Below are 11,870 nucleotides of genomic sequence, written 5' to 3' on the forward strand. Positions count from 1 at the left end.
CAACATGCTCTAGCTTCGAGCCGGTGCTCATTGGCAGGCGTCGCCAAGGTCGGCCCCGACCCGAGACGGGGTTTCCATCCAAGCCAACGCATTCCTCCCCCACGTGTACCATGCCCCCATTGCCCTCTTTGATCATACCTTCGATGGCACCTTCGATCCAAAAACATTGGGTGGCCATCCAATTCATGTGAGAAAGCAAAGCACTCACCTGAGTCTTCAGAAGAATTCATCCCTGCGTTGAGGTTTCTCGAATGCATCACGTGTTTTCTACAGCGTAATCATCACATGTAGTAAATGGTTTTTGGAGCGATATTCTATTAATCCGTGGATGGCTTACTCTAGTTTATACCAAACAATGTCCATAATAACCGGTAATTTGGTAGTGTATACAAGCACGAAAAAGGTTCTTGAACATAGCATAGTAAAATGAGCAAAACAAGGGAAATTATCCAGTGAGAATTTGACCCAAAAACTCCTTTATTATGGACATTGTATAGTATAACCTATAACGAATCTAGAAAATAACTCATTCATGGTGAATCGGGTAATAAAATACTGCTAAAGCATATGCAATAGGTGACGATGGCGTTTTAGAAAACACGGGATGCATCCCAACAACCTCAATGCAGGAAAATGGATGAATTCTATTGAAGACTCAGAGTGTCCGTTTTCCTTACCCGTGGGCAATGGATGGTCGGACGAAACTTTTGGGTCGGAGGCCGCTGGATCCATGTGGATCGAACGTGAGTGACGCGACCGACCGAACGTTTCGGCCGGCGCGCTGGCGTGAAATGTTTTCCGAAAAAACTAATGAAGAGGTCGACTAAGAGGGCGGGAGGAACTTTTTCTACCGGGACTAGAAAAAAACTCTACGAAAGAGTTTTTTTTGATTAGTCCCTAAAACTAGAAAAAGTTCTAAAACTTCTCAACCAAACACCCCATAGGACTTCCTAAGAAATCAGTCGACTATCTTTCTCATGAAAAAACGCAAGCGCGTAACCGAAGGATGGAACGCATGATACGGGTTCGTTCGCAAAAGCAACGCGCAATTCCTTTCTTCCCCGCCACGCGCGGGCGAAGAGGGACCCATCGCGGCGGCTGCGGCCCCGCCTCATCACGCCCGTCCAAGCGTCCACGGACGGCCGAGATGCGACGAGGGGGAAAGCCGCGCGACGGAACGCGCATCCCGTCCCCCGGCTTAAAACGGGGCGTGAGCTGTGACAGTCGACAGAGCAGCGGTGGAGTCAGTGGGGGGAGCTGGAGGTTCGCAGTTGGTGCGCGAGCGAGACAGCGAGTCGCGGCGATGGCGGAGGCGGGAAAGCCGAGGGTGGTGGTGGTCGGCGGCGGCATCGGCGGCGCCCTCCTCGCCAAGACCATGGAGCCCGACGCCGACGTCGTCCTCCTCGACCCGTAAGCCTCTCTCTCTGTCTCGCGGCCCCCGTTCCTTTTCACGCCCGCCGCTTGTTTGATGAAATGCCTACATGCCAGTATCGGTGCGGTGCGGTGCGGGTGGGACCGGATCTTGGTTTAGCTGTATCTTTGAGTCTGTCAATCGGCGTGATGGAGTGGCCGGCCTGCAGCCGGCGATTGTTGGATCGAGAGGGGAGGGATGAGATTTGGGCTTGGTTTAGTAGCCTGCCCCTGGTGAATCCTAGTGATCGCCCGGTCAAGCTTGGAGCTGGATGTGCTATTCGTGGGGGCCTTGGGGATGTTCTTACTTCTGCTTGTTTGTTCAGGATTGCAGCGTCGTTAGGATATAATCGAGTCATATCATGTTCCATCGTTTCCTTGTTTTATGTTTGGTATATTATGCAATAGGACTTATCTAGGATGCAGAGCCTTAGAGGATCAAGATGAATTATGTCAGAATACTAGTGATCCTCCGGTTAGCGCTGGAACTGGATGGGCTGTTCGTGGGGGGCCTAGGGACGTTCTTACTTATGATTGTTGGTTCAGGATTGCAGATATCTCTGCTCCCCTTTCTCTGGTATGAGAGAAATGCAGCAACGTCAGGATATAATTCAGTCATGTCAAGTTTGGTCGTTTCCTTGTTTTATGTTTTGTGATATGCAGTGGAGTTTATTTATGATGTGGAGCCTTAGAGGATCAAAGTGAATTATGCCAATGGGAGTACCACTGTTGATGACAAAATGACAGTTGAAAACAAAATGCGCCTGTTTGTACCACTGTCTAAGGATTCCTCGGGCTATTTTTTCCTGAACTCTGAATTGACAACAATAGCTGTTGTTTTCGGTTGATTAGTCGTTCATCAGTTTCATAGCTCAATGAGTTAACATCGCAAAGGATCTCCTTTCTTAAAATAGATAGATGTAACATAAAGAAAGTCTCTCATGCCCTCGTTTCTTAAAGGTTTTTGAATACGACAAGCCCTCAGTGTTCTGTTTTCTTAACGTGTGAACCATCTAAGTACAAATTCAGTTAAACTAAAACCACAATAATATGATTTCCTTTATATGGACAAGGCTTCATACCTTTAACTATTATTAGCTACCTCTTCAGAATTGGTAGGTTCATTCATGAAAATGATTTCTTCTGAATTTCTGATGACAGGAAGGACTACTTGGAGATCACCTGGGCTGAATTGAGATCAACGGTTGAACCATCTTTTGCTGAGAGATCATTAATATATCACAGAGATTACCTCACCACTGCTACTATTGTAACATCTTCTGCAGTCAGTATCACTGAGCATGCTGTTCTGACTGCTGATGGTCAATCACTTGCATATGATTATCTCGTTGTAGCTACTGGCCATGTTTTTGCTTCTGCTGGAAGCAGAACAGAGAGGCTTACGGAATTCCAGAGAGGTAACTAAGTTCATACTTGAACGATGGCATGCTCTGCGACCTTATATTTCGTACTTATGCCTTTATCTTGTAACAGATAACGAGAAGATAAAATCTTCTGAGTCTGTGTTGATAATTGGAGGTGGTCCAACTGGTGTTGAACTTGCTGCGGAGATCGCAGTAGACTATCCAGAGAAGAAGGTGACACTTGTTCACAGAGGATCACGATTACTTGATTTCATTGATCAAAAGGCTTCGAAGAAGTGCCTTGATTGGCTGACTTCCAAGAAAGTGGATGTGCTTTTCCAGCAATCAGTTGACCTAAAATCATTATCAGACACAGAGAAGTTCTACAAAACATCAGCTGGAGAAACAATTACAGCTGATTGCCACTTTGTGTGTATCGGTAAGCCACTGAGTTCATCGTGGCTACATGATACCATCCTGAAGGAATCTTTGGACACCAAAGGAAGAATAATGGTGGAAAAGGACCTGAGAGTGAAGGGTTACAATAACATTTTTGCAATTGGTGACATCACTGATATTCCTGTAAGTCTGCACTTCAAACTTCATGCTCGTTATGCTTCTAGATTCTCCTTCATTTGAGAATGTTGTTCTGTTTTCTTCAGGTTGGCAATTTTCATTTTCCCCACCAGTGTTAATTAACTTGCACATATTTGCAATCATTTGACCTGAATCAAGATGCGACCGAAATTTGCAGAGTGATTTCTGCATGGCTGCATTTGTTTGTAGACTGTTTAGTCTGTTAGATTTAGCTCAGCAATTCATTTCTGATGTCTGATGAGTATGTATCGTGACTTCCTTCCATGTCCAAAAGCCTGTGTTTTTATCTGACGCATTTCTAGCATACCCCAGAATCCTCTGTGCGTTGGGATGTTCAATTCAAATCCGTAGAACAAAATTATGCATAAGTAAATCTTAATCGTCTTATGTATAGATGCACTCAATAAAATAGTATCCAATACACTTTATCTAGCAGTCTGAACCGTGAACGCACTCTAATGCTTGGTCTTAAGATATACTATCATCTTATTTGATTGAAAGGTGTTTGTTTCCATGTGAAATAACTTGTTCATCAGTGTGTATATATAGTGATCATGTTTCTCCAGTTTCTGCATAATTCATCCAACATCGCCAACTTTTAATGCAACTCAGTATCTTGAAAACACTACGAGATTACTGAAATACCTACCATTGATGTCCAGGAAATCAAACAAGGGTACCTCGCCCAGAAGCACGCGCTGCTGGTAGCCAAGAACCTGAAGCTGCTGATCAAGGGGGCGCCTCCGAGCAAGCTCGCCACCTACAGCACCGGCTTCCCGCTGGCGATCGTCTCCCTCGGAAGGAAGGAAGGGCTGGCTCAGCTACCGTACCTGACGCTCACCGGGTGCATACCAGGGATGCTCAAATCCAAGGACCTGTTTGTCGGCAAGACGAGGAAGCAGATGGGCCTAAATGCTTGAGCCGATCTCCAGACAGAACAAATAAACATGTGGCTGCACATATGTGTTGTATTGTCTTGTCTTGTGTTTTGTATGTGCGAGTAAATGTTGGTGATGTGCTGCGAATGGTGATGAACATTTTAACAAAAGTGTAAATGTACATGTACGGAAAGGCCTGTTTGGCCTGTGTTCTGGAGTGTGTTTTTGTTTCTGGTGATGTACACAGGTAGTAATTTCGTTGGAGGACGTTTTGCATGGTCCCAAGCCCCAGGCGGGCAGGATGTAACATGACGGTGTTTTCTCGGAAAGTAAAAGAGAAAGCAGCCTGATCCTGAGACTGAAGGACCTTTGCCAGGCACACAGTAGTTGCCTTGAGGATGGGAACAATTTGGTGGTTTCTTCCTCCCTTTCCGCCGTCTCGCCTCGCCATGTCCCGTCTTTCATGAGGCACCAACAGGAGGAGACATGTCATGTCGTTCTGAAATTTTGGTTTCTGGGAGTCCGTGATCGATGACCCAGACGACCCAGTCCGGTCATCTTTTTTCTTTTCTTTTCCTGATGGACAGCACCGGTTCCATGGGGGTACCGGGGCACTGTCCAGCCATTGCACTTCCCGTCTCTTCAACGTTGCGTGGGTGTGAATACACTCGCACAGGTTAGAGAAGGAATCAACTGTAATTTGCAGGAATACTGCTCGTACGTGTGGACTTCACTGGTGTACTCGTGGTAGGTATGGTGACTTGATGGGGAACAAACCAAAGTGACTAGGAGTACTACACCAAAAAGGAGTACTACTGAGGACAGCACGACGTTGTTATCAACTGCTCGGAGTAGCACCGAGCGCTGTATCATTATGTAGGTCCTCAGTTGTTTACCTCCAAAAAGCTACTGTACTCGTACCAGTTCCTGTTGATGGATCATGCACGAGGAATCAGGATTTGACCTGAAACTTGCTCTAGGATACTGCATCTGCAACGAAGAAAACTACTATTCCCGGATTGATGCACAAGGACCGCAAACTCAGCAGTACTCTTTAGGCCTCCTTTGATTCATAGGATAGAAATGTTATAAAAATAGAAAAATCATATGAAGTAAGATGACATGCATTTCAATTCCTATAGAGAAAGAGATGTCATTTGATGCATAGGATATGAATTTTTCCATTAAGTCTCAGCTAATGTTTTTTCCTTCCAAAACGTGAAGGATTGATTCCTATCTTACATAGAAATAGGAATTCATTCCTACAAACCAAAGAGTTTCAAAGAAAATTTTCCTTTACAAATCATATCTTCCTATGAAATTTCTACAAACCAAAGAGGCCTTAAATTTCATCCGAGTTCTTGTCTGAGTAATTAATGAACCTGGCCTCGGGAGGTGGCTAGGTACAACCACCACCTGTCCTCGGGAGGCCACGGCCCGGGCATGACGCATTGCTGTCTGATCTATCTAGTCGTCTTTTTTTCTTCCGATTCGAATACATCTATCTAGCCATCTGCAAACACGTAACCTGCTCTCTCTCTCTTTATACTCCAGGTGGCAGCAGCTTAATTTGTGCATGTCGATCGACCAAAAAGAAATTTGTTAGGCTGGTCATAGTGGGGAGTAACTTAGACTAGTATTATATGCATGACACTAGTCTAAGTTATTACTTTCATAATGCAAAGTAACATAATAGTAGTGTCATAGATGACTTCATTTATTAGCTTGTAGACTCATCTTGTTTTGAAAAGCGCTATGTTACAGTAACATATTATGTTACTACCTCATATTAAATATTTGCCATATAAACAAAAATTTCTTGAAATATGCTATGTTACTAGCTAAGTTATTTTCACTATGACTAGCCTTAGTATCATCATCGCCCCCTGGTCCCTAATCTCCCAATCGCCAAGCCTGTCGCGTCAGATTGATCGATGTCATCATGCCAACCCAACCACCCCGGCAAGGGCGTGTTTCTCGCACGGAATTAATACAGGTGGACCTTCGTTGGGTCACATACTCTCACCTTCATCATACGTACGTACTTGCGCAATTGTCTTTACACATTCGCACAACAAAAAGGCGTGTTTGATTCTTTGCTGTTGGGTTTCTTAAACAAAAGGAGTGTGCCCATCCCCTGAATCATTTCAGGTTGATCCACCGCATAAAAGAAACATTTCGGGTCGATGATCAATCGCCTGCGCTCGGCTCTGCGTGGCTGTGTCGATCGGCTGCTTTGCTTTGGTAGTGCCGTGCTAGTCCCGGCTTAAGTGGAGTGATTAATGAGTGCAAAGGGCAGATGCCACTAACTAAAACTAATTAAGCGGCCAAGATCTGGAGGACAGCACGACACGCGCATCATGTCTGTGCCCATGACATGTGATTCCGTCGGGTAAGGCTGGTCATAGTGGGGAATAATTTAAACTAGTGTCATATATATGACACTAGTCTAAGTTACTACCTTTATAATGCAAAATAACATACTAGTAGTATCATAGATGACTTTATTATTAGCTCGTAGACTCATTTTGTCTTGAAAAGCGTTATGTTACCATCTCTCATTAATTACTTGTCACATAAGCAGAATTTTCTCGAAGTGCGCTATGTTATCAGTTAAGTTACTCCCACCATGACTAGCCTAACTACGGATGCAGCTCTAGTTTGTAGTGACGAAAGCTGACGCAAGTGGGCGTGAGTGCGTCACGACGACAATGCATGCGTGCCTTCACAAAAGGAAAATGAAGTGGACATTCGCGAAAAAACATTGCCAGAGTTTTGAGAGTGACCTGAGTGAGGGAGACTTTTACTCTCCTCTCCTCGAGGAGGGAGACGAATGCGGCAGCAGATTCGTATCTCCAGGAACAGTTCCAAGTCCAACAGAGGAGAATGGAGGCTAGGCGCGGCGGATCCCGCTGATCTGCCGCCGCCGATGCGGATCACGTCGGCCTCGGCACCCTTCTCGGCACAGCCCGATCCCATCCAGCTGGATCAGATCGAGGCTGTGCGTGAGGCGGACGTGCGTGCGGAGGTGGGGGTGCGTTGGGCTGTGTGTTTCCGAGATGGCCATGGGGATTGGATCAGCGGACATCTGCATCATTCTCCGGCATCTCGCTGGACGGCGCTGCTGGATTTGGACAACGACGTCCGCGCCGGCGATTATGTAGAGATCGGCGACCAGGTGATGGTAGGTTTTAATTTGCGGATTGATGTCTATGACGTGGTTGTGGATCATCGTATGCAGATGGTTGCGGATGTGGCAAACCCGATCGAGCTTCTTGATTCGTCCTCGGAGTCTGACGGAGGGGAGCACGGTCGGCGGGGGGCGACTGGGTGCGCGACCACCGTGACCTCCGGCGATCGAAGCCGGGTAGGGGCGGTTTTGGGCACTCGCTGACGCCGACGAAGACGACGGGGATGAGGAGGCTGATGCGGCGCAACCTTCTCCACCTTCGCCGACCCCTTCCGATGTGCTGTGTGAGTTCTTGTGTGCAGATTACGATGAAGATGAGGTCGCTTTCACGGTCAACAAGATCCTGCCCGTTGATGATCCGGCTAGGGTCGGGCTTCATGCGGGGGAGACCAAGGAGATGTTGCGCCGGGTGGTTCACCAGAGAACAGCGGCGTCGGTGATCCGGCCGTGGAAGGGTCCCATGTCTAAGGTACGTCTACCGAACTTAACGTTATTTGATCTGATTCCACCGGAATCATGGACTAAGGTGACAAGGAGAAAGAAAGCTCGCCGGTTAGGGCTCCGATCGGCGCTGGAGGTGGCCGCGGCTTCGTTGCCGGCGGCCACGGCAATCCCGATCTGTGCCGCTCGCCAGGAGCGTTTGAATCAGCTCCTGGGCCGAGCTGTGCCGATGCCTGTTGGGCCGGTGGGTACGTTTGGGCCGGTGTCTGGTGGGTATGAGGCCCAGCCGGACGTGGCTCCAAACGCTACCGAGAGGAGGGGCGCATGCACGTCGTATTCGTCATCGCCTACTCCACCGCCGCGAACTAGGGTTTATCTGTAGGCCGCTGCGGGGTGCGGATCAGGGGGCCCGGCTGCGGCGCACTTGGCTGGCGGGGCAGCCGTGGGGAGGCCGCCGGCTCCGACTGTGCCGTCGGGCGGGCGAGGGGGACCGGGCTCCGGCCCTCGGCCAGTCGTCCAGGGCAATGATGCGGTAGGAGCTGCAGGCCGGGGAGCTGCGCCACCAAGCCACCACCCCCTCCTCCCCATGTCGTTGCTCGCCCGCCCGCGCCGTCGCAGTCCAGTGGTACCGTGGTTGAGCCCCGAGGTCTATGGGGGGGTGACGACTACAATGCCTATGGGACTGGCCAGCACCGTGGCTCTTCGTCCACGGTTGGCGGTCGTGGTTATGCTTGGCAAAGTGATGGGTCAGTTGAGAGGCCATTCTTGGGTCCTTCAGGCGGCTTCGTTGAGGGGCCTTCTGATCCGGGTCATCGGCAGCGAGGAGGTTACTGAGGCCATCGTGGTGGTCGGGGCGGCCGAGGGGCCGGTACCGTCCACGTCCTCCACCACCACCTGTCGTTGTCGACCAGATGATAGTTGACGGGATTGCCGAGGAGCCTGTACTGGCTGGTCACGCTATGGAGGTGGTGACGGCTCTTGCTACTGTTTAGGTTCCTGAGAACGAGGTTATGACCGATGTGTCTGCGGAGTTGACAGATAGGGCTGAGGCTGATAGGGCGTCCAAGTGGGCGCGCAGGAAGGAAAACATGCTTTGTTATCATTGCGGAGACAAGGGCCACTTCATTGCGAAGTGTGTGGCTCTGTTATGTGATACCTGCGGTAAACTGGCACACGACTCTGGGAAGTGTCCGTTACTGTGAGATCAGGCACCGTCACTCATGATGTATGGAGTTTACTGTGCTGAGCTAACTTTTTTCGAATCTCCGAATGAGCGAGAGGTTTCTGATGAGTCCACAAGTATGACCACGGGGATTGTCAAGGTCACCAGAGGGGAGGTGTCTGAGACACAGATCGTGTAGAGGCTCCGAGAGTTGGCCCCTGGGGATTTCCAGTGGGACCTTGTCAGTCTCGCTGATAAGATGTTCAGAGTTGAGTTTCCTTCCATGGAGGATCTGCATAGGTTGTTGAGTTTCAGGATGTGTAAGGTGCCGGGAACGGATGGCATCCTTGAGTTTCAGGAGTGGAAGCATGTTGAGCCTCAAGGCAAGCCGCTTACTCAGGCATGGTTGCGATTTTTCGGGGCTCCCTCCAAGCCGCTATAGGATGCTCGGGTTGTGGCCAGCATGGGCATTTTAGTGGGGAAGCCTAAGTGTGTGGACATGGAGTTCACCAGAGCTCACGGGATTGCTCGGGTTCTGGTTAGTATTTTGAACATTGAGTATGTGCCGGAAGTGGTTAAGTGGGCTTATCGAGGCAGGATTTATGATCTGATTATTGAGTTTGAGGATGAGAGCCTTCTGGTTGCGCCGGCTCATGAGTCTGACGTGGATATGCACGAGGGTGATGGCAGCGCGGGAGCACAGGAGCCGCCGATCGAGGACTCTGGAAGACAGCTGTCCAAGGGGCCGGGGTCTGAGACCGCGACGACCGGGGATGGAGCAGCCCCACCCTCCTCGGTGCCTTCGATGACTCTGCGATTTGGGTCTTTCGAGCCCTCTTCTGCACCCCCGAGGCTGTGGAGTGATCAGGTCGAGTCCGAGGAGGCTTTTGAGCTCGAGTTGCCTGCTTTGGGGTTTGAGGGTGCTGTGGATACCATTTCTGGGGATCTTGGGGTTTCATCGATCTCGTTCTGGGGGGAGGAGAAGGTGAGTCGGCAGGTGGCCACTCCCTCTTGTGCTCAGCACACAGTACCTCCTCGGGAGGTGACGCAGCTTGTCGTGCCTGGCTTGTCGGGTGGAGCCCTGGGGCAGGCGGCCTCGGGTTGCTCTCCTACTGCTGAGGAAGGGGATTCAGGGCAGGTGGCTCCCGTGTCCTTTTCTTCGTTGGGAGGGGGTCTGGGGCAGGGGGCCTCGGATACCTCCTCTCCCGTTGCGTCTACCTTTCGGTTGGTGGCGGCTCTGCCTTCGGGAGAGGGCTCGGGGCAGGTGGCCTCGGAGCTTTCTCCTCCTACGGCGCCTGTGGGGGTGGCTTCTCCGATGCTGGGTGGGGAGCGAGGGCAGGCAGCCCTTGTACTGCTTCCACCACCCTCCCTGCCGGCCCCATCCTGCGGGGCGCACCAGGAGTCTGAGATCTTGGTGAGTGCCTGTCCACTCTCTGGCGAGGCTGTGGGTGAGCCCATGCAGATGGATCGGCCAGCTGGTTGGGGTGAGGCAGGAGGCCGGACCCCAACCGCGATCTCACGGGAGGAGGTCATTGCGTTTGGAAGGATTCAGGATCCAATGTCTGAGGGGCGCCGGGTGAGTGGCCGTCTCCAGGCACATCCGGATGTGGACGACATTCAGCTGTGGTGCGCCATGAGGGCGGCCAAGCTTCGTGACGTGGAGGTCACTACTGGTATGTTGGTTAATACTTCTAATTCCATTCTGCATTTTTCAAATGATGAGATTGTTGAAAATGCAAATCAATTAGGAGTTTCGCTCGGTAGTAATGACACTAAAATCTCTAATTCTGTTAATGATCTTCTGGATCTAGAGGCTGAGCGGGCCTTAGAGATGATTCGTAATATTGCGGCTGTTAAACCAATGAGTGATTCTGAGGTTGATGCGCTCGGGGTCAGGGTGCTCGACAATTTTTGTGCGGATCTTATGCCACCTATTACTGAGGCGGATGTAGAGGATGATTCTACCGAGATAGTTTTGGTTAGCCCCTCTGAGACTGGTTGTGAGGACCAGTTGCAGAGTCAAACTGTCCCCAAGCGCAAGTGGAAACGGAAGGTGTACCCGACGTCCGCAGTGCGTAGGAGTGCTAGGATTCGTATGGCAAAAAAAATTCCATGATGAACTATGAAAGGAATCTTTTGGAATAGCAGAGGTCTAAAGGACTTGGCTAAAAGAAGGTTTCTTGCTGAGGCGTCTGTCGAGCATCGTTTAGATTTTATCGCTCTATCGGAGATGGGTAGAGATAACTTTGCACCTCAATTTCTAAATACTTTGTCGGGGGGGTATAGATTTTGATTGGCATTGCTTGCCGCCGAGAGGGAGATCGGGTGGAATCTTACTCGGCGTTAGGTGCGAAGCGCTTGAGGTTCGCAGTGTGGTTATGGGTGACTTTGCAGTCAAGTTTCGGGTGCGGTCGAAGGAAGATGGGTTTAATTGGACTCTGGTTGCGGTATATGGTGCTACGCAGCCCGAACTCAAGCCCGAGTTCTTGGCTGATCTCGCTCGAATTTGCGGTTCTGAGCAGTTGCCTATCCTGGTGGGGGTGATTTCAATATAATTAGAAGGCGTGAGGATAAGAACAATGACAACTTTGACGGCAGATGGTCGTTCATGTTCAATACTATCATTGAAAGCTTGGGCCTAAGAGAAATTGAGCTCTCGGGTAGAAAATTCACCTGTGCTAACGCGCTGCCAAATCCGACGTATGAGAAGTTGGATCGAGTGTTGGCCAGTGTCGATTGGGAACAGAAGTTCCCTTTAGTAACAGTCCAGGCCTTGTCCCGTGGTATTTCTGACCACACGCCGTTATTTGTGGACTCTGGTGAGGCCA

At 49.8% G+C, this 11,870-nt stretch overlaps 1 protein-coding gene and 2 pseudogenes across 1 annotated transcript; all 3 read left to right on the plus strand.

Annotated features, from left to right (window-relative positions):
* The first annotated feature begins 1,132 nt into the window (after positions 1 to 1,132).
* LOC125514925 (uncharacterized) lies at positions 1,133 to 4,462 on the plus strand. Its single transcript, XM_048680299.2, has 4 exons — positions 1,133 to 1,410; positions 2,572 to 2,828; positions 2,905 to 3,356; positions 4,034 to 4,462. Exons 1-4 carry the CDS (start codon positions 1,148 to 1,150, stop codon positions 4,289 to 4,291), a joined length of 1,230 nt encoding a protein of 409 aa, XP_048536256.2. The 5' UTR covers positions 1,133 to 1,147; the 3' UTR covers positions 4,292 to 4,462.
* A 2,620-nt stretch (positions 4,463 to 7,082) lies between these two features.
* On the plus strand, positions 7,083 to 8,802 carry LOC147964236 (uncharacterized; annotated as a pseudogene).
* Positions 8,803 to 8,839: 37 nt separating this feature from the next.
* Positions 8,840 to 11,168, plus strand: LOC147964237 (uncharacterized; annotated as a pseudogene).
* The last annotated feature ends 702 nt before the right edge of the window (positions 11,169 to 11,870 follow it).

Source organism: Triticum urartu, chromosome 6A (assembly GCF_056163025.1).
Source record: "Triticum urartu cultivar PI428250 chromosome 6A, HENAU_Tu73, whole genome shotgun sequence".
In the NCBI taxonomy this organism is placed as follows: Eukaryota; Viridiplantae; Streptophyta; class Magnoliopsida; order Poales; family Poaceae; genus Triticum; species Triticum urartu.